This window comes from Camarhynchus parvulus, chromosome 1, assembly GCF_901933205.1.
Source record: "Camarhynchus parvulus chromosome 1, STF_HiC, whole genome shotgun sequence".
Taxonomy (NCBI): Eukaryota; Metazoa; Chordata; class Aves; order Passeriformes; family Thraupidae; genus Camarhynchus; species Camarhynchus parvulus.
In genome coordinates this window covers 40,500,739-40,525,365 of record NC_044571.1, presented here as the reverse complement: position 1 = coordinate 40,525,365, position 24,627 = coordinate 40,500,739, and the positions used below count along the sequence as shown (strand labels likewise).

The following is a 24,627-nucleotide window of genomic DNA, read 5'->3' as shown; positions in this document are numbered from 1 at the left end:
TTCTCACTTGGTTGTTGTTGTCACTTTGGCATAAAAAGCAGTGACGGAAGCCTTGGCTGGGCTGTTGGCTCCTGACCGCGTCCTGCCTCTTCCCTCCCAGCACCCGAACAAAAGGAAACATTTGACAAAAAGAGATTTGATGGGAATCTCTGTCTTGTGACTCCTACTCAGATAAGATGCGGGCAGTGAAAACACTTTACCCACAAAGGAAAGTCATAAATTATGTTGTACTTTGGTTCCTGTTTGCAAAACAGTATTTCAAGCCCTGAGTTTCTCCGGAGAAACAGAGGAGCATGGTGCCAAACCTGTGAAGGCTTCCAGAAGATAGAACATTGAAAGTTGTCAATTGGCCACTGTTGCGCTGCAGCTTGCTTGTCTCCCATAGAAACTTTAGGGGAAAGGAAGAACGAGTAAACAAAAGTGGTTCCTTTTGCCAAGTGAGTTTGCACATGTCATACTAGATGTTATAGCTGTTAATACTTGATGAACTTCTTTTCCCTGCTAAGAGTTAGAGGTGGGAAGGTATAATCTTCAAAATGCTGAAGAAAACAAATTAAAGTAGTCCTTGTTCAAGTCAAATGGGTCAATTCAAGTCATTACTCTTTGCTTTCTGTATAAATCACTGTGAGTTTGCTGTGACGCTGGAAAGTATTGGTACACTGGTACATGATTCCTTTCAATGCAATTTAAAGTAGAACAAAGTGTTTGCCTTGAAATTATGTTCATGTGCTTATAGCATTATATTCTCCAAAATGCTGTTTGGTGACTCTTTATTCTGTCAGTGGAGAGCATCAGCTTTGAACGTATAACAGCTGCTTGTATTAAACTATTTCTGGATGAATTGTCCATCAGATTTCATTTTTAACATGAATATTTTGCTTACTGCCATTGTGCTTAAATACTTTTATTGCTCCATAAATGCTTGGGGTTGCTGTGATCATTAGCTTTTGGTCAGGCATGTTGATGAGGCACACATGAGTGTTTTATTACCAACAAACAGTGTGCCATCATCATCACCTGGATTTAATCTTCCCCACCACTTTCCAAATAATATCCTCCTTTTCTGTGGTTTCTAAGTCTCTCAAAATGCAATTATCTGGGCTGAAACATTTCAATTACTGACTCAGAGTGTTTATTTAAAGTTTTGGTGAAACACTTCAGCCATCTTTGAAAAACAGTTAAGATGTAAACACCTTGGTTTTCCTTCCACTTTTTTTAAACTGGCTGAATAATAAACTTGATTTCTCATTGTTTATAGCTGAACCTTGAGATCCAGCACCACAACTGTTGCTCTGATATCAATAATTCACCTTCTGCTATTTTTGTGAAATTTCACTCAAATTTGGTCATTTTGCAAGTGTGAAACCTCACTGTCCATGCACGCCTGGCAGAGGCTGTGTGCAGGCAGGCAGGTTCCACATACACTCAGCTGTTTTCAGACCAATGACACAGCTCTGTGTGGTGTCAGGCGCTGGTGCCAGGAACAGGGAAGAGGCTGAAAGTGAGGAAATGGAGAGAGAGGGGGCAAGGTGTGGGTTTGGCCAGGTGAAGTGGGTAGGAGCCAAGAGTTGAGGAAAATGTGTTGGAGATGTGCTGTCCAGGCAACATTAGTGCATGCTCTCTTCCAGCCCTGTATTTCCCTGTGCCTCAGTGTGAGATGGCACATGGAGGGTCAGGTCTCCACCCAAACAGTGCTGGTGCAGCAAGAGGCAGGCAGTGGCAGAGTTAGCAGGAGATGGGCTCTTAGTCAGGAGTTTACCTCTTCCTCTGGAAACCAGTGAGTGGGTCCCTGAAACTAGCATCATAGCTGCTAGCCATGAGGTGGGTGGACTCCCAAATCCCAAGGGCAGTGGGTGTCTAGTGAGGCATTTGCATGTGCCACATGGATGCAACAGCAAAGTGAAAGGAGGACAGACACCTGCAGCCAAAAACTGCAGGTATTTCTCAACTGTTTAACCATATTTGGTCTCAGTTTATTCTGCATAGAGTGGGAGTAATGCTATCTAGTATTACAAGAAGACTGAGAAATCCATTAATAATTTTAACGGAGCCATTTCTAATGTGATCCTATAGAGCCAGCCCTATGCATAGGCTCAAAAGGGAGTGAGTAGCTTGCATTCAGGCCAGGAGGTAAGTGAACACGTGTTGGAGTATTGACCACTGACTGTCAGGGTTAAAAGAAATACCATTTGACTGCCTATTTGCTGTGTGGAAAAGGCTGTGCAAAATAGTAGATGTAGTCATGTGATTGAGGTTGGTGTCACTGCTTTTACTGATGAAGACAGGTACCATGGAGATTATCACGGTATTCCAATGTCATTGCTATATAATAAACGCTAGAGAGTCTAGTGTGTGTGTTCCTCCCAAAGTCATGGATATATGCATCGGAAAACCTAGAGGCATTATTTTAATTTGAAATTAACCTAGAATTTTATTTAGTCAGTGCTGAATCTGTCTTAAGGAAGAGAATAATTATCTGCTCCTTCAACACAGTATTGAGAAGGTATAAGCACTCTCGAGACCACAATCCCATATTCTAGTACTGGAATGAATATAGTATTCAGGGAAAGTAATAAGACATCCTAATGTGTCTTATCTTTTCTCAAAACCATGATTTAACTGCCTAATTCTGTAAGCTACCATTTCAGATAAATGTAACTGCATTATATTTCTTACTATTTTTGCTAGATCTTCTGGAATCTTCCTAATACCTGGTGGAAGGGGCTAGAAAGCCTTTTAGCAAAGAGAAAAGGGGGTGGAGGGGAGGTTTAGCTTACTGGAATGCCAGGGCTTCATTCTTTCCTCTTGCCTGAGTTTATGAACCTTTTACCATTGTTCTTTCTCCCCCCCCCCCCTCCTTTTTTTTTAAAGCTGATTTAGTTTGTTGATTCTCTGGGTATTTCTCACTGCTAACTCTTATGTCCTGCTGCTTCAGAGCAGGGGTCTCACTGCCTCTCTTGCTAGTAGTAGTGTTTTCCCCATTTCCTGAGGAGGGAAATTCAAGGTGTGTCAGACTGCGAGAAAAGACGGAAACTAAAATGTTTCATGATGTTAAGAAACCAGTTCCCAGAAGAGGAGGAGCATGAACTGGGTATAGAAAAGGTGAGGAAAGGTGCCCTATTTCCCCTTGGCTTTTCAAGGTACACTTGATTCTCTCTGTAGGCAGCCCCACAGAGATATGGTGTCTTTTAATGTCAATAATTTGTTTGCTGCTTCTCAGCAGTTACAAAAATGAAAGAGGATTTTATGTGTGATTCTTCCTTGAAAATGCATGTATATTCATTTTTAGGTGTTTGTTTCTTTAATTTCTTTTTGTTCGCAGGAACCTTCCAATCAGTTGAGAGCTGATGGATGGTGTCAGACTCCAGCCCTTGCTGGCTGGTCCTAGGAGCAAGGCCAATGATTTATTAATAACGCAGCTGCGGTGCCAGCGCTGCCACTGGGAGTGGGTAAACACTCCTCCTCTGCAGAGGGACAAGACTCTGTACTTTTCACCTCTGCAGTTATGTAAGGTGTCCTTGGCCATCTGTGTGTTTAACTTGGCCCTTGCTTTTTCCATTTGTTTACAAAATGATTGGCTGTGAAACAGGGAAGAGTCCCAGGAAGCCCCAGCTGGGCTAAGATCCCCAACAAATAGAGGGGTGCAGGGTGGCCTGGCTGGAGTGAAAGCATATTCCCAAGGAGCAGCACAAGGGCTTACCAATGACATGCCAGGTCACCTGGTAGCAGTTCAGGGCTGCTGGGCATCCTGCTTGAGAGCTGGGGGCTGTGGCATACTGGTGCCCAAGGCAGTCACTTGCTTCTGGTGTTCATTAAGTCTGCCCTTCTCTGTAGTACGCCAGTGGATCCCTTAGTATGGGCACTTGGTACATCATACTGATGACCTTTTCCATATGGTGACACTATTCCAAATAATGGGCCTTTTCCAGGTCACATTTCATTCACTGCAACTCACAAATGAAGCACCTTCTCAAGACTTCCAGGTGAATTGCTGTAGGAAGCCAATGGAGTCACTTTTATAGCGCTCTACTCCCATTTTCTCTCTGATCCAGTCAACCAGGCTCCTCAATGCCAAGGCATATCTTCTGCTCATTCTTGATGCCACATGGATTTTATGGGTTTTCCTGAGGTGTGTTAAGATACCTGGTGTGTTGCTGAGGGAACCATTGCCGGCCCACAAGCCGATTGCCTGGTCTTGGCTGGGCTGTTCATCCTTTGGTCTTTTGGGTATCCCATCAGCAAAGACCTCTCCCCAGTACTCACTATTTCTTTTCTAACCTGGATATGGTGGAGGATATGTGCTATGGGCATTGGAGGGTGAAGTCTGTGTGCTGAGCCACAGTGCCTTTCCTTTACGGGCCACTGAGAGAGAAATAAGGTGTCTCAGGGCTTGACTGTCAGTTCTGCAGTTACCCTTGCCTACCTTATCACTGCAAAGTGGTGTTTCCAAAGCAAGGGAATTTAATCTCAGTCCTGTTCATATGAGCAAGCTTGCATTAAAGTCAGCACATGTCTGCTTGAATGTTTTTATGGGAACTGGAGAGGAGGTAGGGAAAGGGGTATGTCAGGAAGTGGTGCTGTGCCGTACCCATCTTCTTGTTCGGTGGTTTGCTGCTCTGCTACACCACTGTTACTTTTTCTCTTGCCATCTGCCCTGCAGCCAAGCAACTTACCTCTCTTTGCTGTTATTAATTCTGAAATGGCTACTTTTGTCTGCTCTTGAGATACTGAGAAAATTTGAAGAGAAATTGCCTCTTATCAAGCTCTTATCTTCTTTTACTGTTCAGTCAAGTTAAATGTAATGGTGTAGTATGTTGTTTACCAGCAAAATTCTGTGTCACCTTGTCTTACTGTATGGTCCAGCCCGCAATTTACACATCTCTCCTCTGTCTTCCACAAAAACACTCAATCCTGGAGATGAGCAGATGTGTGAGAGCTGCCCAGCTATCAGTTAACTATGTGTAATGCTCTATTCTGAGACTCTATAAAGGTTTTAGACATTTTTTTCTATAATGCATTTTTTTCTGTAATGCAGGAATCAGTGCATATGTTGACTTCTCTGGCTGGGCAGAGTTGGAGGGCTTAAATCACTGCTCTGCTTTTGAAACCATCTTGAGTCCTGTGGCAGGCTGCATCCAGTCCTCCCACAGGGGAGCTGTGTTGGAGACCTGCACAAGGCAGCTTCACACCGTGTGGAGACTCTCACCACCCATGTAATAGAAATCAAACATCTGAGGAATTTTATCTAAATAAGGTTATGCTTGCCTCCACTTTCTTTATGTTCATTCTGTTGGGTTTTTCCCTTTTACTACCTGTTTGCTGCCTCCCATTCCCTGGAAGTTGTCTGTGTGAATTAGAGAGAAGACTTATTTCAAGGATTGTCCATTGTCCACAGTTGCTTGTGATGTACTGCTGATAGATGCTGGTAGCCAAAGGATGCTAAGATAAAAATTACTGGTTGATTTTGAGTGCCAGTGAAGGGGGAGGAATGGGAAAAGGAAAACAAAAAGAGCTAGATAATTTGGAAAGAGATAATCTCTATTACCCTATTATTCTCAAATTATTTTCCAGGCAGTAAACACAGAAATAAAATAAATTGATATTAAACTGTTGTCTCTTTGTCTGAGTGTTCTTCTTATTTGTTAGAATAATCTTGAGGATGTTTGTCAAACAACTTAGAATTTTGTAAGTGGGTTTTTTTTTTGAGTCTGCCATATCTGCCTGACTTCTTTGTCTTCTGAGCAATTTAATATTGAGTACGCTTCCCTTGATATTGCAAGGGAAATTATTAAACCATTCTCTATAGCTATGCTCAACATTTGTTTGAAAGAGCATCTTGAGAGACTCAGAGCTCTTTGTGCATTGCAAATGTGCTCTTCAGTAGAACATTTTGTCTTTTTCCATTTAAATAAATATCTCCTATTAAGTCTTTAGTGGTAAGACTCTTACATCATTTAGACATTCCATCTTTTTGTAAGGCTTCCATTTTTGTTCAATATTTTTCTATTTTTTCTGTCAGTTACAGGCAGTTCTTGTTCTCTACTTTTATGAATAAAATGATCATTTTTATTTTACCAGCTTACAAAAAATTGAAGTCATTAAAAGAGTAGCTAATGGGTTTTCTTAGCTAGCTGGAAACTGAATCAGACTGAAGTCACCTGAGAATTTTTTTTCCTTCTTTCTTTTCTACCTTAAAGTAGGAAAGTGAATTTGCCTTCTACTTTTTCTTGGAACGGAAGTGTGTAGGTGCATATAAATATGTATGCACACTCACTAACTTTGGTGGGTGGACTTGCAAGGTGGCTTTATAAATACAGAACTAAGTTCTCAGCAATGTTTCAAAGTTGGTTTTAAGTTGTTTTTGTGGGTAGCTTTTGTCTAGTTTTTTTTTTTCTAGGAAAACAGATCCAAGAGCTGAACCATTTCAAGTGTAATATAAGAGATCCTTGTGTTGTTTTGAAAAACACTTTTTCCTTTAGGTCTTTGTGTTTATAAGATGTATGACAAACTGTAAAGTCTGAGGTATTTGAACTCACCATCAAAAGCTTAATATTTCTATTAGTAGTACATTTTGGTCCTTTTGAATTATTTTTCAATTTCACAAATAGATCAAGTGTGCCCCATTTTCAAGATATATTATTCTGATCTCTATTTATTTCTATGAAATTATGTAAAATTCTGCTTAGGGTAAAAAAAAAGTGTTTTCATAAGCATACATGTTTGCAAGGCAATGTACTCTAGATGTGAAATTATGCAAAATGAAAAAAAATTGAATTTTTTTTTGGTATGCCTTAAGGAAGAAATAAAATGCTACATTACATTTTTTAAAATCTCTGGCTAGTCATTCTTAAGGCTTAACTAAATCCCCTAAGTCCTTGGACATATGCATAACTCTGTGAGCATGTGTAGTCCTACAGATTGTGTGAGGTGGTGCATATTCACTGCAAGTGCAAAGGGAATACTTTAATGGAGCCGTGGTGTCTGGTTTTTTACTTCCTGAGTGAACTTAGGAAGCAGACTGACCTGCATAGGAAAACTGAGTTTATGGATTGTGATGGTAGATGGAAATGCTTTTGAATTCAGTCCAAACTGGAGTCTGAGGGTTTTCAATGGCTGTTGAAATTGCCATTGGTGATTGCACTCTCATGTACTGAAATATGTAGGGAAATGCATGCATTCAAATCCTGTAGAACAAGAGCAATCATCCCTCTCTGCGTATGAACACACAGTGTTTTCTTTATTGTTTTTTTTTTTTTCCTTTTTGATATTTCTGCATTTGAAAAATAACTTCTGAACTGGAAGTTTTGGTCTGGTAGAGTTAGTGTGGCTGTCTATGCATAGGAGCAGAAGCTTAAGTATCTTAGAATACCTGCCCTCCTATTGGCTGGGTCTATTTTTAGCCTCAGGGAGCACAGGATTATCACTATTGAAAAGTTCCTGGTTTATGTAATACTGAAATTTTTTAATTGATTGGGTGAGGCCACACATGTTCCCAAACAGAATTTGCTGAGAGACTGCTGAGGGGGAATCCCAAAAAAAACAGTTTTTTCTGTTGACAGAAACTCTTCCAAAGAAGTGTTTATGCCTTAGGTACCACCCCTGCTGCTGACACTGCTGTCTTTGTGGCTATTCTTGCCATGTTCTGCCACCACCCTGGACAGTGGCCTGTGCTAGCTCCCACTCTGCTGGGGTTGTGGCAGTGTGTAATACTTTCAGTAGGCAATGTTTAGCTAAGCAGCATGCCCACAGCTGCAAAGGCATTACTGTTTTAAAACGTCTTCTGATCTTTACAGGCATGTGCAAGCCATGCAGAAAATTGCAAAAGTTTTTTTTTTTGAGTGGGAGGAATAGTTGTGGCATTAGGTGATTATTACTTTTTAAAAATTTGTGTATGTCTTTTCTAACTCCAGCAAATGTTTAGATCTCATAGTGTCTATCTGGAAACCAGAAAATCTTCTTTTCCCTTGTAGAGCGAGTCGCTCAGATGCCTTCTAAAACCATTTATGTCTTGCAAGTCATTTACTTTTCTTCTTTTCTCATTAGACTGCAATTCAGTCTTGAGAGTTCATACAATTTCATCTGCATTTTAGGTCTAGCTTGTTTTCTTAAGGAAACAGGTTTTGCATAAATGCACTGTCCATATTTTTACCAGCATCATCCTCTCACCCTAATAACTTCTGAACAATATAGCCAGTTTCAAGCAAAGCTGCTAGAAGCAGACATCTCAAAGACATATCTTCAAATTCTTACTGGTTATGCAAAAATCAGTGTCTGGGTAGAAGGTAGATGCAAAGTTTTACCCAATTAAGGAGAAGGCAGGAGCAGGCACTAAGCGTGTCCCGAGCGCGGTGTGCCAGCAGCGTGCGCGCCTTGGCCGGCTCCTCGGGACACGCACGGCTCCAGCCTGTTATAATTATCCTGTGAGTGGTTTTCTGGGCTATAGTTAGGAGAGGTGGGAGGGTGCTCTGGAGGAGAAGGAAGAAGGGAGGGGTACAGTAGGAAGCTGGGAGTTTACAGAGAGTTGAGTAGGGGCAGCTGGAAGCACCCTGAGGAGCGAGATTTGAAACAAGGGACAGATGCCTGCAAGGCAGCAGGCCTCCTACTTTCTGCTTCTCATTGGGTAACCTGTTTTTTAACAGTGTGCTGTGAGTAGGGGGAGTCATGCTCTGTTATCTCCCACTAATAGCATCAATAAATTGTCTGAAATTCTGTACCTGAGCAAAATAATTCTGGAAGCTCCAGTTGATTCTTGCCTTAAGAGATAGAAGAAACATTGTTTTGCCTTTTTTTTTCTGTTCAAACATATTACTTTTATGAAAGATAATTTTAATAAGTAAAAGGTAATTCATTATCATACATAAGTAATTCCCAAGCTTGAATTAATTATTGTTATTGTTACTATTAGAGCAAGAGTAAAATACTGAAAGAAGTTGTGAATTTATGAAATATTAAAAGACAGGAAATGGATCCCTATGTGGATCCTTCGCATGTGTTAACATGCAAAGTTATGGGGTGTTACTTCTACATTCGCCTCATTTTGCTTATTTGAAATGTAAAATTCTAAGCACATATCTAACTTTTTAATATACTCTAGTCTGTGGGCTGTCTTGTGGCATTGATCTTAGACAAACTACCTATTGTTCTTAATGGGAAAATCTGTTGATTTAAATAAAAAAGCCAGTGGTTGGTAGTGGTGTGACATGGCTTGTTAAGGGATGTGTTTTTGAAATTAAGCTGGTCGGGCAGCAGCTCCCCAGACCATTGCCCCTGCAGAAGTGGAGCCTCTCTTTACTGTGCCCTGGTGTTGGGCACCGAAATCCTTTGAGTTCCCAGCTCCTCGATGCACCCTTTGCCTCTCTCACTGCTTTGCTAGAAGGAAACCTGTGAGACAGCCTGACGCAAACCACAGCATGTTCTAGTCCTGATAATTAGCAGTAGAAAAGTGGTTTTTCTGTTCAAACTTTCCATTACCTACCTGAAATGGGGTGCTGGGCAGTAGGCTGGACAGCTGTAGAGGACAAAGGCAGAGAAATAAAAGGTCAGAGATAGCTACCATCCTTCCAGGATGAGGGGTGTAACAGACTGCTGGGAATGTGATCTGATGTCTGTTCGTTGTTCCTATCCATTGCAGATAAGGAGACAGCTCATTGACAGTGATTTTTTTGCATGAACTCCCATGGGAAGTGCACAACCGCTTATGATGCGCTTGTTGATAACCTTCACTTCATGGGTGACAGGAGTTTCTAGGGACCCAGTTTCAAACCAACCTGTCTGTGCCCTTGGTTTCAGGACTCTGACTCATATCTGGGAGCAGATTAAAAGTTGTAAGAAGCAATTATTTTTCCCTGCTGCCTGCCTTATCCTGCTGAGTTTGTGCCTCCTGTGCTAGAGGGACTGAATGTCTGTGGAACAGCTCCTAAACTGCTGTGGTTTTAAGATGAAGCAAGCCTTGCTCCAGAAACTTGATATTGATGCACCTGAAAGTTAAAGTAGCTCTTTTTGGCTCGGCATTTGTGATGATGTGGCCTTCTAGCATAGTAGTTTTTTACAAAGTGGACTCATTGGTGGTGACTCAGCCAATATATTGAATACCCCTGCATGTTGTATACAGTTGCCTGTTCTGGTTTTTGGTTGATATGTGCTGTCATGTGAGTTGGACTTCGTATTTGACTTTTTAATAAACAAAAAATTTCAGGATCATTTGACTGAAATGATATTACAGGTTTGAATTTTTGTTTGTGCAGTGATTAGTAGCTGGGAAATGGAGCATATGGGAAGAAAGGAATGAAAAATTCCTCTAGATGTTTTCCTGCTACCATTAAGGGTTCAAAAAGCAAAAAAGCCAGTCTCAGAATTTATTTAATTTTGGTAGTGAGGGCGGATTAATTTACTCACTATTTTCAGTGCTCATTCCACTGCAGTTTATTTTGGGTCATTTAATTTCAACAAGGCTTGATCTGTTTAGAGGGCTTTCTATAGCAGCGTGGTGGGACCACACAGCTCTTTTATAGTACGTACGTTCATTGCTAACCAGGAGCTCAAAGAACTGGTAAATGATGCACAGACATGAATAACTTCAGAGACGACGGTGCATTTCTGTATGGTTGGATTATTTTGAAAGTTTTCAGAAATAACCAATCTTTTGTGCACTGTGGGTTGCTTTGAGGAGCTTGAAGTGATGGTATATAGTAGCTGTGTGCCTTCAGAGGTAAGACTGGAGGTCTGGCTGAAGGCACTCTTCAGGTTTAAGGTGCTTCAGAAGCCACTGTGCCTGAGAGTCACTCTTAGTCCTTGTTTAAGGAAAAGGTCTTATTCCATAGGTTGATATTTCCATCAGACTCAGTAGTTTAATATGATTTTGTTTTTTTTAATTTTTAGATTGTTCTAGGAGCCATTGATATACAAAATAGGCTAAGGCAAAATAGATATCAGTTAAAAATGTCTAAATCAGTTGGCCTCATCAGCCAACGAAAAAGCATATGCTCATTGTCTGTGCTGGATCTGCTCCAGTTTAGCATTATGATGGTAAAGGCCACATTCCCCCCAGATGAAGGAGCCAGCTTTCTTTCTTGTCCATCAAATCACAGCTATTTCTGGTTCTGCTCATGCCAGCTGACAAAGTAATGTTCCTTTTGTGTAATTCATTAAATCAGGCAGCATTAGTGATTCTCTCAACAGAAGGAAGGCCTAATGTCCTGAAAGTGGTTGCAACTGTACTAGGAGGTTAAAACAGCACTGAGACCATTGTTCCTCAGTGTTGAGACCATTGCTTGTTCTTAAATTTTTAGCTTTCTTGCATTTTCTGGCTTCTGCTATTTAGCATACTCCCAACGGCAGCCAGGGGCAGCTCAGGAAAGGGCTGTTCTCAATAGTTTAATAGTGTGGATATAGCTGTTTGCATTCCCATCAGCCTCGACACAGGAGAAGCTTCCTGTCCTTGTAGCAAATTAGAGGCAGAATCCACACTGTTTTGGTGTCTAAGTCGAAAGTATAACAGTAACACTCATTTTGGGACATTTGAAGCCCATTGAAAGTTTTGTAGCAGTGTGTGTGTGTGAATACACAGAGTCAGTGTATGTCTGGATGCTTTCTTGACTATAGAAGGATATTCCTGCTTGTCTACAAATAGTAAAGCCCTAATAGCAGTGAATGGGAAGTTTAAAAAACACTTCTTAAAAACATCTCAATTTGGAAACAACTTAAACAGGCTGAGTGTATCCAATGCACTTTGACTAATGCTTTAGGCCCTCTAGTCACAGCTCTTAAAACTCTGTGATTGTTTGTGAGCCATGTCATCAAGGAGCCTCTGATCTCAGCAGGTCCTGCCCTGCAGCTGCACAACCTCCTGGTGCACCCTACAATTTCCCTTTCTGGAGGAAAATATATCAGTGCATCCTACACCGCTCTACCTGTGTTTGTGGTCAGCTTGTACATCCATCTCCTCTTACCCAAGCCACCTCAAGAGGACAGCCCACCTATATTTTTAGTCTCTTATTTTCTTGTAACTGTCTAAAAACTCCTCCTTTCATGTTGATTGGAGCTGTCCTTTTGCTGTGTACCTTCAGATTTAGGACCATGCACTGCTTCTAAATTTAGGCTGTAAAAGTACCACCTTTACTTCTTTTATACTTGAATGGAAATAGTTCAAAGTTGTGCCAATGTAATAAAAACAGGAGGCTGGAAGGCAGTGAATTGGAATAAGGGTGAATGTATGAGAGAACACAAGCAGTGAGTGGCAATTTTAGATCCTCCCTGCCATGATCACACAATTATTTTTAATAAGGCTGCATTTCTCTTAAAGAAGGTTTCAATTTGTTGTTCATCATGTGATGTCATTTAATAAAAAACTTTTATGTTACGGTAACACCAGATACTTCAGCCAGGATGTCATGAGAGGCAGTTCAGGCAGTCTGGACAGTTCTGAGATTATTAATTGTATGGCAGTGATCTGTACTTAACAATGAAAATGCTGATTCACAGCCTTTCTCCTTTTTTTTTTTCCTGTGGCTAATAGCCTTAATGATCAATCAGAGATGGTGGGCTGAGGCAGAGCTCAAGGCCATCAGCTCCTTTCAGCCCTTTGCATAGTTCCCAGGAAACACCCTGTGTTTCATTAGTTCTTGCTTAGTTTATGATGTAATATTTTGCCCAAAGGTATTGAACTATCATCAAAAGCGGCCGACTGATTACTGTGACTTCTTTTTCCAGGGTCGTTGTACAAGGGAGAACTGCAAGTACCTTCATCCACCAACACATTTAAAAACTCAACTGGAAATCAATGGCAGGAACAACTTAATCCAGCAAAAAACTGCAGCAGCAATGCTCGCCCAGCAAATGCAGTTCATGTTTCCAGGGACGCCACTACAGCCAGTGGTAAGTATATTTCTCTGGTGGTCTTAATGGTAAGTAAAGTTGAAGATTCTATTGACCTGCAAAAGTTCTCTAAATAGTATAAATAAAAATAGTCCCTGTCTGGTTATTTAAGGAATGGTCAAGATGCTGGAGGTATGCTCATTTATATTTGCATTTCAAGATGCAATGGAGTGTTGCTGTAGACTTGTTTTATTTTTCTTTAATTCCATAATAATTTGCATTTTTTTTCCTCTTTTTTTGCCCCCTTAATTCATTTCATGTCATGTTTGCAAGATTTTTACCTGTTAATCCTTCTGGAGGTGAAAATTTGTATAATAACAATAATTTGCTAGTAAGTAATTTGAGTAGGAACACAAAGTTTCTCAGGAGTCTATGGGTCTGAATGGCTTTAAATACTATTTAATCCCAGTACCAGGAACAAAGGTTAATGATTAGCATTTTCTTACTCTGTTGAAGTCTGAAGTGTCTGAGGATAAGACAGAGAATTGGTGGTGCATGCTCACAAACTCAGTGTTTTGTCTCAAGGTGATTCATATGGTGCCTGAGACACTTCATACCCAGGAGGTGATATAGAACTAGAGTCTGGCATGCATGAGCAGCATCTTTGGATATGCACTGAAGTGATCAGTTGCTCTGGGCAGTCCTTGCAGTTGGGCTTCTCAGTGTAGCAGACTTCTAAACTATGGTTTGGCAAGTAATCTGAATTAAACTTCTCACACGTGGCTGCTAATGATGTTCTTTCAATCTAAATTCCTAGTGTAAGGCATCCCGCTAGAGTGGGATTTTTTTCTCTAACTTGAGGCATCTGGAGTGTTGGCATCAACTTCTGCAGTGAGTTTCCAAGGTCCATTTTTAGTTTATCAAAAGACATAGGCACTCCTAATTACTATTTGCTTGGCTTGTTCCAGACATCAGCATTTGGATTAGATGATTTAGTTTTCAAAGTGCCTTTGTCTTTCCATGGGCTGCCACAGAAGTCAAGTGTAGGTATCTCAAGCAGAAGACATCTGCATTTGGTCACAGGAAGCTCACCCCAGATGACTTTTTCAGTAATGCCTTTTTATACTCAAAACATCTACTGTCAGGTGGAATTGGGCATTGAGTGTCAGGACTCCCTGAATTTCTGGTACATGTTCATCAAATTGTATCTGGTGATCTTGGCCTCCTAATGTGTCTTGATATTTTCTGGGGATTTACTGCTTGAGTTTTCACCAGAAAAAGTTTTGCTGAAGTAATAGATTCCACCACTTAATATTATGTGAAAAATTGAAGTGGCAAAATTATACTTTTTTCTTCTCATCCATTTCATCATTTGAACTTTACAATTTCATTGACATAATGTCTTCTGTACTGATTGCTGTGATAAAAATGCCCGGTCTGTCTCACACAAATTGCCAGATTAAGATGACTCAGCCTTGACCAAATGGATAAAAAGTGAAAGAAAATTTCATAGAAGTCATTTGACAAGTGGATTTTTTCATAAAATTTTATCTGACACAAAGCTGTTATTTGTATTTCACATAACACATACTGTTTTCAACATAGTCAAACCATTGTTTCATATAAATGTTCATTATTATGCTCTTCAGAGTTTAGCTCATGTTTGACATATAAACTGGGTTGCTTGATATCAAGCAGATTTGATCACTGATTAGAACACAGCATAATATATTTTTAACTCTTAAGGGCAGTTAGATGCTGTTTCTGTATAGTTGGTTATACTGGTTAATCTGTATACTCAGAGCATCTTATTGCTGCTAAGTCACATCCATTTATAATTTAGTAATTGGTTCCAAAGACAAAAAAAATCCCAAGAAAACTAAATACAAACAAAAAAGAAAAAAACTGCCCTCTAGCTGCTGTATTTTCTCTTGTGTATTTTCTACATACTTTATGTCATGCAGGCCACTTTAGCGAGAAAGACACTTCTCCTTTGTTAAAGTGTTTTGAAGTCTTAGTGTTGTGCTATTGTGTTTCCAGCTGCTGGCTTATTTGGGAACCTAATTTTTGACAAAGCTGATCAGAGATCAGTGTCCTGTTTTTCCACATAGTTTTTCCTCATTATAGCTTCACTCTCCGGGGTACTCAGCTCTGCAGAACTAAAGCACTCTGCAGGTCTGAGCATAAGGTGACCGTGGTGATGTCCTGCCTTCACCCCCGGGGAGCTGGTGGTAACAGACCCACTATTCTGCCTCATCACGGCTGTTGTAGCATCACACAAATGCTCTTTCTTCTGGTCGTGACTTCACTGGCTTACTGTAGGAAGAAACAAAACAAGATTTTTAGACCCGTATCATTCCCTCCAATCAAAGTTTTTCATATGATGAACTAATATAAGCTTGAATAATCCCTTTCTAAATATTGTGTCCAGCTGAGATTATAATATTTATTCTGCTTGCCACTGGTGACAGCTGAGCACACAAACGTTTGTGAAGTTGAGTTTTTTTAGTGTATGAGGCACAGTAACATATAATTGCAGGAGGTGGCAAAATACAGTATGCAAACATACTGGAAGTTACATGCCAAAGAGCTCATTATATGTACTCTTACTAGAAATATGGCTTTAATATAGTTAATAACGCTTCAGCTATGAAATCTAAATACTTTGAAAAACAGCCTGTTTTTCCAAGGAAAACAGGTATTGAGAAAAAGCAATAAAGTCTATGTTATTTCTACATTTAGGTGTGTAAATAAGCCTGCAATGTAAGCTGGACCTCCACACAGATTCAGGTTCAATGTAGGACTTCCTTTGCATCTGCAGACTCTTTTCCAATAATAGAGTTACAAAGGTGGTTCTTCATGTACTGCTGGAATGTGTTATGTGATTAAAAGAAGAGAGGATGCTGTGTATTTTGCCAGCTGTTTAAAGTTTTTTCAGCAAGAAAATGAATCAGTGCCAGAAAGAACAGCAAGCAAAGAACAACTAGTAAGCTATTGATTAAGGAGTTTTTATTTCACCTTGGTGTATGTTTTCCTTTTCCAGCCCACATTTCCAGTGGGTCCCACAATAGGAACGAACACGGCTATTAGCTTTGCTCCTTACCTAACGCCAGTAACACCAGGAGTTGGCTTAGTCCCGACTGAGATCCTACCCACGCCGCCTGTCATTGTTCCTGGAAGTCCACCGGTTTCAGTCCCCAGTTCAACTGCTACCCAGAAACTCCTCAGGACTGATAAACTGGAGGTACTGTAGACACCATTGTGACTAGAGGCACATTCTCTGTTAGGCTGTGTGAGAGATCTTAGAGGGTATTGCTGTTGTTTTAGAAGAGAAGCTTAAATTTAGTTGCTACAGATAAAAATCTTGTAACCAGGCAGGATTTCTGCGCTTGCTGCCAGTGGTAATTAAACACTGTTATTTTTAAGGTAGTGTTTTTGCTTATATGTCATACACAGACATCAACATGAGTTTTCCTTTTTTTGTAAAGTTCATCATCTCAAAAAACCTCAGGTATACATGCCTGTAAAGGCATCCCTTGATGAAATATCTAACAAGCGCATTTTTTATTTCAGTAATAATTTTCTTGGTTTTTCTGCACTGATAATAAGGGAATTTTGTAGCTTTATGGATTGGTATTAGGGGAATGGTGTAGCCCTTCAGCCTGGAGCTGTCAATGGAGATGTGGAATATTACCAACCCTGCAGCAGTCTGAAGGGACAATCCCCCAGCTATGTGCAGAGCCTCCCAGCAGTTGCTGGATCACTGTGTAGCTGGGCTCAGTGGAATCTGTGATCCGAGTACACAAGGAGGCCAAATGGCTCTTGCAGAAATGAATGTCCTTTCCCAAAAGCCTAAGCACCAGTGTCTTGAGTACATTTCTTCTTAGGAAAATCAATGTGTTCATTCTGCCCATTTTTGAAAATTATTTTTAAGTAGGCTCTGAATTTTGTTTGTAGACTCCATAAAAAATGCAGTGCATCTGATGTGTATTTTCCCTGGGTTTCAGCAAGAGGAACTCCTTCCCTACCAGCCCACCTGCAAGAATACAAAGTGTAGTCAGAAAGAGACAAAATATTTTGTGATTCCCAGCTAGTTTTGCAGGAGCAGTTACGTAAGTAAGTCTCCTTCCCAGCTGCTTTTTAAACAGGAAAATGGAAAGGCATTTGGGAATGCTTCTGTTATTTAACCACAGTACCAGAGAGCTACCTAAGGAGCCAACAACATAAAGATAAAATAGGTGCACTCCCCTCACCCACCAAAAGATGCAGGGTTAATTAAACTGAAGTTGCTGTAAAACTTGAACTAGCAGAGGGAGGGGGCAGGCCTGTTTTTTGGGGGCATGGGAGCCTCCCTGCCCTTCCAGGCTGCAGCGAGCTGTGCCCTGCAACGTGTGTTGTTTTGCGCGTAGGTGTGCAGGGAGTTCCAGCGGGGGAACTGTGCGCGTGGAGAGACTGATTGCCGCTTTGCGCATCCGGCAGACAGCACAATGATTGACACAAATGACAACACCGTAACCGTGTGTATGGATTACATAAAAGGTCGTTGCATGAGGGAGAAATGCAAGTATTTTCACCCTCCTGCACATTTGCAGGCCAAAATCAAAGCGGCGCAACACCAAGCCAACCAGGCTGCAGTGGCAGCCCAGGCAGCTGCGGCAGCTGCGACTGTGATGGTAAGTGCTGGCATGTATGGCTGCCCTTTTTTTGATGCCTATTTTGCTGCAATTTAATGCTGTTTGCTTATACTTTCTTTTCTCTTTTGCCCCCCTTTTTTTTAATTTTTCTTTTTTTTTATTTTGGTGAAAGATAAGAATTTATAAAATTATTACTATTGCTTGATGGGAGGAAGCACTTTCTTTTCTTTATGCCCTTGTTTTAATGCTGTATTTCTATTCAAGACAGTGAAGCAAATGACGCTCTATACCACTTCTGTTCTCTGCCTTAATTATATGTAAATTTGCCCCTCATATTTCCAAACAGAAACAAAACTGATAAGCTTCAGTGTTCCCAGGAAAACAGGGACACATATGCTGTTTTAGCTCTTTGATGGCAGATATACATGTGGAAATTTGGAAGAAAAGCAAGGAGGGAGTGTTTGCTTTCAGAGATCAGTAGTAGAACAGAAACTTGTATTGAGATCAGCACAGTCTGCCTTAGAAACAAGATAACCAGCCAGCCACCTTGGTCTCACTGTACTGCCAATGTAGAAAAACCAGGACACTCATCTGATGTACCATTAGTGCCTGCCTGAGGATGAGAAAGAACTGCCCTATATAGATCTACAGCTATCCCCAATGACTATAAAGTGTTGCCCGTATATTTTTGAACTTTGGTTAGACACATTTCATGCCTAGAGACTTCTTGCCTCTCCTGCTGTTATGGGCCAGTTACTTGAATCATGAAGTTTTAAAGTAGTAAACTGTAATGGGAATCATTAGGAAAGAAACAGTGTGGCTACAGTCAGAAGAAAAGAGAGTGAGTGATCATAAATCTGATTTATTTTCAGATATTTTAACCTCTTACTTAAAACTCTTCAGACAAGACAGCCCACCCCTTCACCAGGATGGATTCCTCTTACAGTTGCTACCAGTAAAGTTGATGAATTTGCAGTGGTATTAATAAAGTTAAATAAATTGAACATCCAGGATCTGACTTGAGAGACAAAACTGCTGGCAGCAAATCAAAGAATCATTGTCCTCATTGCTGGCAGTGGACGAATAATTAAGCAGATGTGGTTTGTGGACTTGTGGGCAGTGCATACAATAGTTATAGACAATACAGTTTTTTTCTGGTTTAAAGGCCTACAAGAAACACAATACAGTACAGTACATAACTACCCCAGGCTCTTGTATTTAACAAATTAGAAAAGACCAGACTTTTTTGAGGGACAAAGGGTAAGTTATGCAAGAAAGTAAACCATCATGCAGAAGAATATTTCTTAAGTTTCAATATTCTTTCTCTAATAGCATCACAGCCTTTGTTTCAAATTGGATGATTTTTAGTTAAAGTTTCCTGTGCTTGCAGAAATTGAATACCATCTGGAAATTAAAGCAGAGAAGATTGGGTTTTTATTCTGATTAGCTTCTGTTGTGCAATATTTATTGTTCGTTTAGAGAATGTAATATTTCTAGGCACTATACTAAATAAGAAAGGAGAGAGATGAGGGGATTAATTTTTTTTGCGCTTCAGTAATGGTTGCAGATATATATCCTGGGGTTTTAAATAAGGCTTAATTAGAGTTGCATTAGCCTCAAAGCAAGATGAAGCATCTTTGGAAACACAGAATTGAAATGTTATCAGTCTAATATCACAGGAGAAGGCAACAGGGACCTGTAATTCAGGGTAACATTTTGCAGAGAAATATGTACAAAATATTGTAGCCTGTTTCCCCTGCTTAAGCAGAGGAGCTAGAGGAGATTGCCCAGGATGTGCCTGTTTGGTTTATTGATGTCTCTAAGGATGGAAACTCCATAACTTGAAAGCCTGTTTCATGCTTCCAGTAAAAAGAAATGTTTGGGGTTTTTTTAATCTTACATTTAAATGGAATTTCTTTTATTTAAATTTGTTTCTGTTGCCTCTTCTCCTGTCCCTGAGCACCACTGGCTCCATCTTTACCCTGAAATCAGGTATTTGTATACACTGATGAGATTCCCCTGTATCTTCTCCAGGCTGTATCCAGTCCCTTGATCATCTTTGTGGTCCTTTATGGTAATGTTTCCTAGTACACCTGTATCTTTCTTGTACTGGGATGCCCAAACCTGGGCAGAGGGCTCCATATGTGGCCTCACCAGGGCTGAGTAGAGGGGAAGAATCACCTCCCTCTGCCTATTGGTGATACTCTTCCCAATGTAGCCCAGCATTCCATTAGCTGCCTTTGCTTTTGAGGACACATTGCTGGCTTGGTGTCCACCAGGATTTTAAGGGTCTTTTCTGCCAAGCCTGTGTGGCCCTCAGCATGTACTGGTGCCTTGTGATGTTCCTCCCCACGTACAGGTCTTGATATTTGTCTTTGTTGGACTTTGTGAAGTTCCTCCATGCCCATTTCTCCAGACTTCCTAGGCCCTCTGAGCAGCAGCAAGTCTATCTTGTGTATCAAGCACTTCTCCACGTTTCACACCGTGACTGGTGACTGGCCTCCAGCTGGGCACTGTGTTGCTGGTCACATCCCTTTGAGCCTGGCATGTGAGACAATTGTCAGTCCACCTCCCTGTTTCCCATTTAGCCCATGATAAATAAATCTGTCTGTGAGGATGAAATGGTGTTGAAATCCTTTCTGCAATCAAGAGAAACTACATCCTTTGCTCTCCCTTCACCACCCTGCCAGTCTCATCATAGAAGGATGTCAGGCTGGTTAAGCACAATTTCCCTGTCATAAATCTGTGGTGACTACTTCCCATCATTGTCTTGGCTTTCATGTGCTTGCAGATGGTTTTCAGGAGGATTTGCTCAATTGCTTTCCTGGGGACTGAGGTGAGGCTGACCAATCTGCCAGTCCTCAGACCTCCCTTCCTGCCCTTTTTGAAGATAAGAGTGTCATTTACTTTCTTGCAGTCTTTGGGAATTTCCCTCAGTCACAGGGACCTTTCAAAGATAAGTAAGAGTAACCTTGCAGTGGCATTGGCCACCTCCCTCAGCACCCAGGGTGCAGTCTGTTAGTTCCTATGGCTTTGTGTATATACAGCTTGTTTAAATGTTCCCTAACGTGATCATCCTCCCGCAAGGGAAAATCTTTTTCACATCAGACTTTCTCACTGGTCTCCCACTGGCCTGAAAGCCAGTCATGCCAATAAAGACTGAGATGGAAAGGATTTTCCAGACCTCAGCCTTCTCCATGTCCTGTCACCAGGTTGCCTGCCTCACTGAGTAGTGGAAACACATTTTCTCTAGTCTTCCTTTTGTTGCTCAGAAGCCCTTCTGGTTGTCTTTCACATCTCTTGCCAGATTCAACTCCAGGTGATCTTTGACTCTCCTAACATATCCCTGCATGTTCAGGCTGTGTCCCTGTTCCTCCTGAGCCATCTGTCCCTGCTCCCACCTCTTGTGGGCTTTCCTTCTTTCATTTGAGTTTAGTCAGGAGCTCCTTGCACATTCATGGAGGCCACTGCTGTGTGGATCTTGTTGGTATTCCAGGAGACATTATAGCATACCAATGTGCTGTATGGCAGGAAAATACTATGCCTTGGATGTTTGATCATTTTTAATATTATCTTTATTTCCTTTTTGTATCTTCTTCCTCTCTATCCTGTAGCTGTTTATTGGTTGTTAGTTATGTAGATCAAATGTTGAGAAGGAGATAATCTGATGGAACAAAAAGAGGCAAAGGAGGTGTTACTATCAGGATGAAATAAAAGAAAATATTAATGTAGGAGAGCAAAATGAGCAGTTTGAAAGCTTGAAAAGAATGGGAGACTACATGGAAGCAAGGTTGATGAGTATGTTCAGAACAGATCAAGCCTTTGGGTTGGGAAGACTAGGAATGAACTTGCTGGGGAATATGAGGGGAAAGCCAGAAGAAAGCTTCAAAGTAGGGAGGTGATATTAAGAAGAGCGTGGAGAAAAATTGGAGAAAGGCAATAATAAACAGAGATAATAAGTTAACAAGTGAGATTAGATAAGATCTGTATTTGAGTAAGAACGGTAATTAACCGAAACACTTTACTCTTGGTGTTGTTGATTTGAACTTGTGCACTTCATCATCGCATAGTGCTGAATTCAGTTGTATTGCATCACCTCTGTGTGGGTTTCCCTCTGTGGTGGAGACAGAGTAGCTCTGAGGCTGTGCAGTGATGTCCTCTGCAGTGGTACCTGCTCAGTGTCCTGCTGACACAGAAGTCTGTCCAGATCCCCACTTCAGACTAGGTGTTTCTTGTTTTGCCTGGGTGTTGGGCCCAGAGAGATGAGCAGATCCTGTAGATCAGGGTATGTAATCCAGAAAAGTGCTAAAGAATAGATGTGGAGGGCATTGACAAGACTCATGCTAGAGAGAGGTACAAGGAATGAGTAAAATTTTGAGGACTGTCCTGCAGAATACCCTGTTGGCACCTGATAAATTTATGACCACAAGGTGTTCTCAGGCATTTTGTGCCTTGTCCTCTTCCTGCACCTTAGTTTTTGTTCCCTATTTCCACATACTGATTTCAAGGTAGATGTAATCTGCATATTCTAAAAAGAGCTAAATATCAGCCTGTGCTTAAGAAAAAAAATTTTAAAAAATTCAATTTCTAAGGAAATTTCTCTTTCCTTTCTAAAGGTTTGTAAGAATTATTTACCCTATAAAACTTGAAAGTAGTATTTTATATGAGAAATTTTTTTACAGAATGCTGTCATACCAGCCATAATTTTGAATTTACTATGAAAGAATACATAAATGTGTATGCCTATGTACTATGCCTAAATACTTTCTTTTGAAAAATTAATGATGCTGGACTAGTATCATAACTCGTATGTTAATGTTAGCTTATGAACTGGGAGCCCAATTTTAATCCCTGCTCCTGAAGCTAGTACTGAAGGTTATAGCAAAATTTAGAAAGTATGTTTTCAATTCTGAAAGACATTTTTCCCTCTCAATGTAATGTGGTAAGTTACAAGATAAAAAAATCTACAAAAATGACCCAGCTGTAGGAGAAAAGAAAAGGAATTAATGATAAGTTAGTGTAACAGGATGTCCTCTGTACTGTGTTTTGTATTGGTGAATGAGAACCTCTCTTATTTTGACCATTGAATGGTTCGCTTCTCTAAATTAAAAGATAAACACCTTGTAAGCACTGATATTAATAGCATTTGTAATGCATTGCAACTTTCACTAGTATTTTGTATTTGAAAATGTAACCTCCAAAATCAATTTTTCCACTTCCAAATGTGACCGAACTGACTTATCAGGAATTCCAATAGGTGTATCCTTAAAACTTTCTGCATCTCTGTGAAGTGTTTATATGATGCTTAATAGTGTCTGCAAGCTGCTGTTTTACTCAACTTTCCTGAATTTCAAACATCTATATTTTACTCTCTTATATGCTTTTAACTAAGGTATAGTAGATGCATTTTTGCTTCGGTACTAATTCAAAATGTAATATTCATTTCTTTAGAAGACATTTTTGTTGTTGTGCATGCCTAGTGTTTTGTATGTTGTATATTGCATTCAGAATATTTTTTTCCTTCTCACCTATCCACAAATGCAATGCCGTTCCCATGACGCACCTCTGCTTGCTGTTTACCTGTATGTTAATTCGCTTGACTCCCATTGGCCCACTGCCATCATGTGCTCGCTGCCTGTTATTAAAAGACTCAGTCGACTGCCAAAGCAATGAAGCGACCTCTCGAAGCAACTGTAGACCTGGTACTTTGACCTTTCACCTTTTGCTTTGCATGTAGCTTTTTTAAATTTTATTTTGGTTTATTATAATTTTATTTGGTTTTTTTCCTTCAGAGAAGCAACTAATGAAATTTGTATCGCTTTACTTTTCAAACATCAACCGGAAATGATTTCACATACTCATTAATTTACCGGAAGCTCTATTTATCCATCTCATTCTCATACGTAATAGACCGCAGACGATTTAGTTTGGTTCCTAACACAGTTTCATCTTTTTTAAATCTCTCATGAAAAGTCGAATTGAGATAAAACTGCTTTTGTAATTGAAAATGCGTAACGTAATCCATTAATCTGTATAATAATAGGAAACGATGTTTAAATTTAAAAATAAAAGAAAATACTTGGCAATGAAACACAAGTGGTTTTTTCTCCCTGTAATATTTGAAAACCTACTTAAAGGCAATGCCATTTTCGTTGCTTTAAAGCAAACGTTTCTTTTCAGTAGTTGTGCTGCTGCAGTTCTAGGTGAATAGTACCATGCTTTTGCTACCAATAACAAAATTTCACTCATTTTACATTGCTGTGCTTTGAGTTAATATGCATGGCGAGGCATCCTTAGCCGCTTTAAAAAATACTAAGTTTTTGTATTTATGTATATGTTACGGACAAGGTCTTAAAAATGGAGCCATTTTAACTAACTTTCTTATTTACAGGCCTTTCCTCCTGGTGTTCTTCACCCTTTACCAAAGAGACAAGCACTTGAAAAAAGCAATGGTGCCAGTGCCGTTTTCAATCCCAGTGTCTTGCACTATCAACAGGCTCTTGCCAATGCTCAGTTGCAGCAACATGCAGCGTTTATCCCGACAGGTATGTTGTATCCACATTGAACCAGTTTAGTGTCCCTGAGGTAGCCTCTGTGTCAGGCAGTTGCACTTAACAGAAGGTTTTGTTATGCTCCCTTCCCCACTTGAGGTGACGCCTGCACAGATGATTGCACATTATTTTAATTCCTCTTGCAAAGGACAAGAATTCAAGCAGAAATTTCAACATGCCGTTAAGCTGCTTTTTTGCTCATTCATAGCCTTGCTCATCATTCTCCAGAGTTTGCCCCTTTTTGCCTACTGTAAATTGGCTGGATTTTGACTCGTATCTGCTTCCACTAACAAAAATGCTGGGAAAAGCATCGTGCTTCAGAGATGCCACAGCATCCTCCTACGCCCTCAGCTGCTGTCTTGCAGCTGTGGGGATTTCCCCAGCCCCACACGAGCACCCTGAGAAGGGGAACACCAGCCATAAACTTCCAGTCAATACCTGTGTGGAAGCACTGGCAAAAAACATCACTCCCCACAGCTGCACTTAAGGGTTTTCAGGCATCAGATGCATTTTCGTGGTTTTGGAGCACCACCAGAACTTTTCCTAGCATTTGTGGCTCATAGCTGGGGTTATAATTCTTGATGGAGATGATCTGAAGATGAGTGAATGTAATTTACATTTCAGTGCTC

General features: G+C 40.4%; 1 protein-coding gene across 5 annotated transcripts in view; it reads left to right on the top strand.

Moving 5' to 3' along the window:
• Positions 1–24,627, top strand: part of MBNL2 (muscleblind like splicing regulator 2) — a 106,557-nt gene that overhangs the window by 59,400 nt on the left and 22,530 nt on the right. For 3 of the 5 annotated variants that reach the window (XM_030962692.1, XM_030962709.1, XM_030962701.1), the window contains exons 3-7: positions 12,709–12,873; positions 15,857–16,057; positions 17,223–17,486; positions 23,096–23,149; positions 23,839–23,992. In XM_030962692.1, the coding sequence (XP_030818552.1) occupies positions 12,709–12,873; positions 15,857–16,057; positions 17,223–17,486; positions 23,096–23,149; positions 23,839–23,992 (838 nt within the window). The remainder of the gene's footprint in view (positions 1–12,708; positions 12,874–15,856; positions 16,058–17,222; positions 17,487–23,095; positions 23,150–23,838; positions 23,993–24,627) is intronic. The other 2 variants (XM_030962718.1, XM_030962727.1) reach the window with 1 other exon arrangement.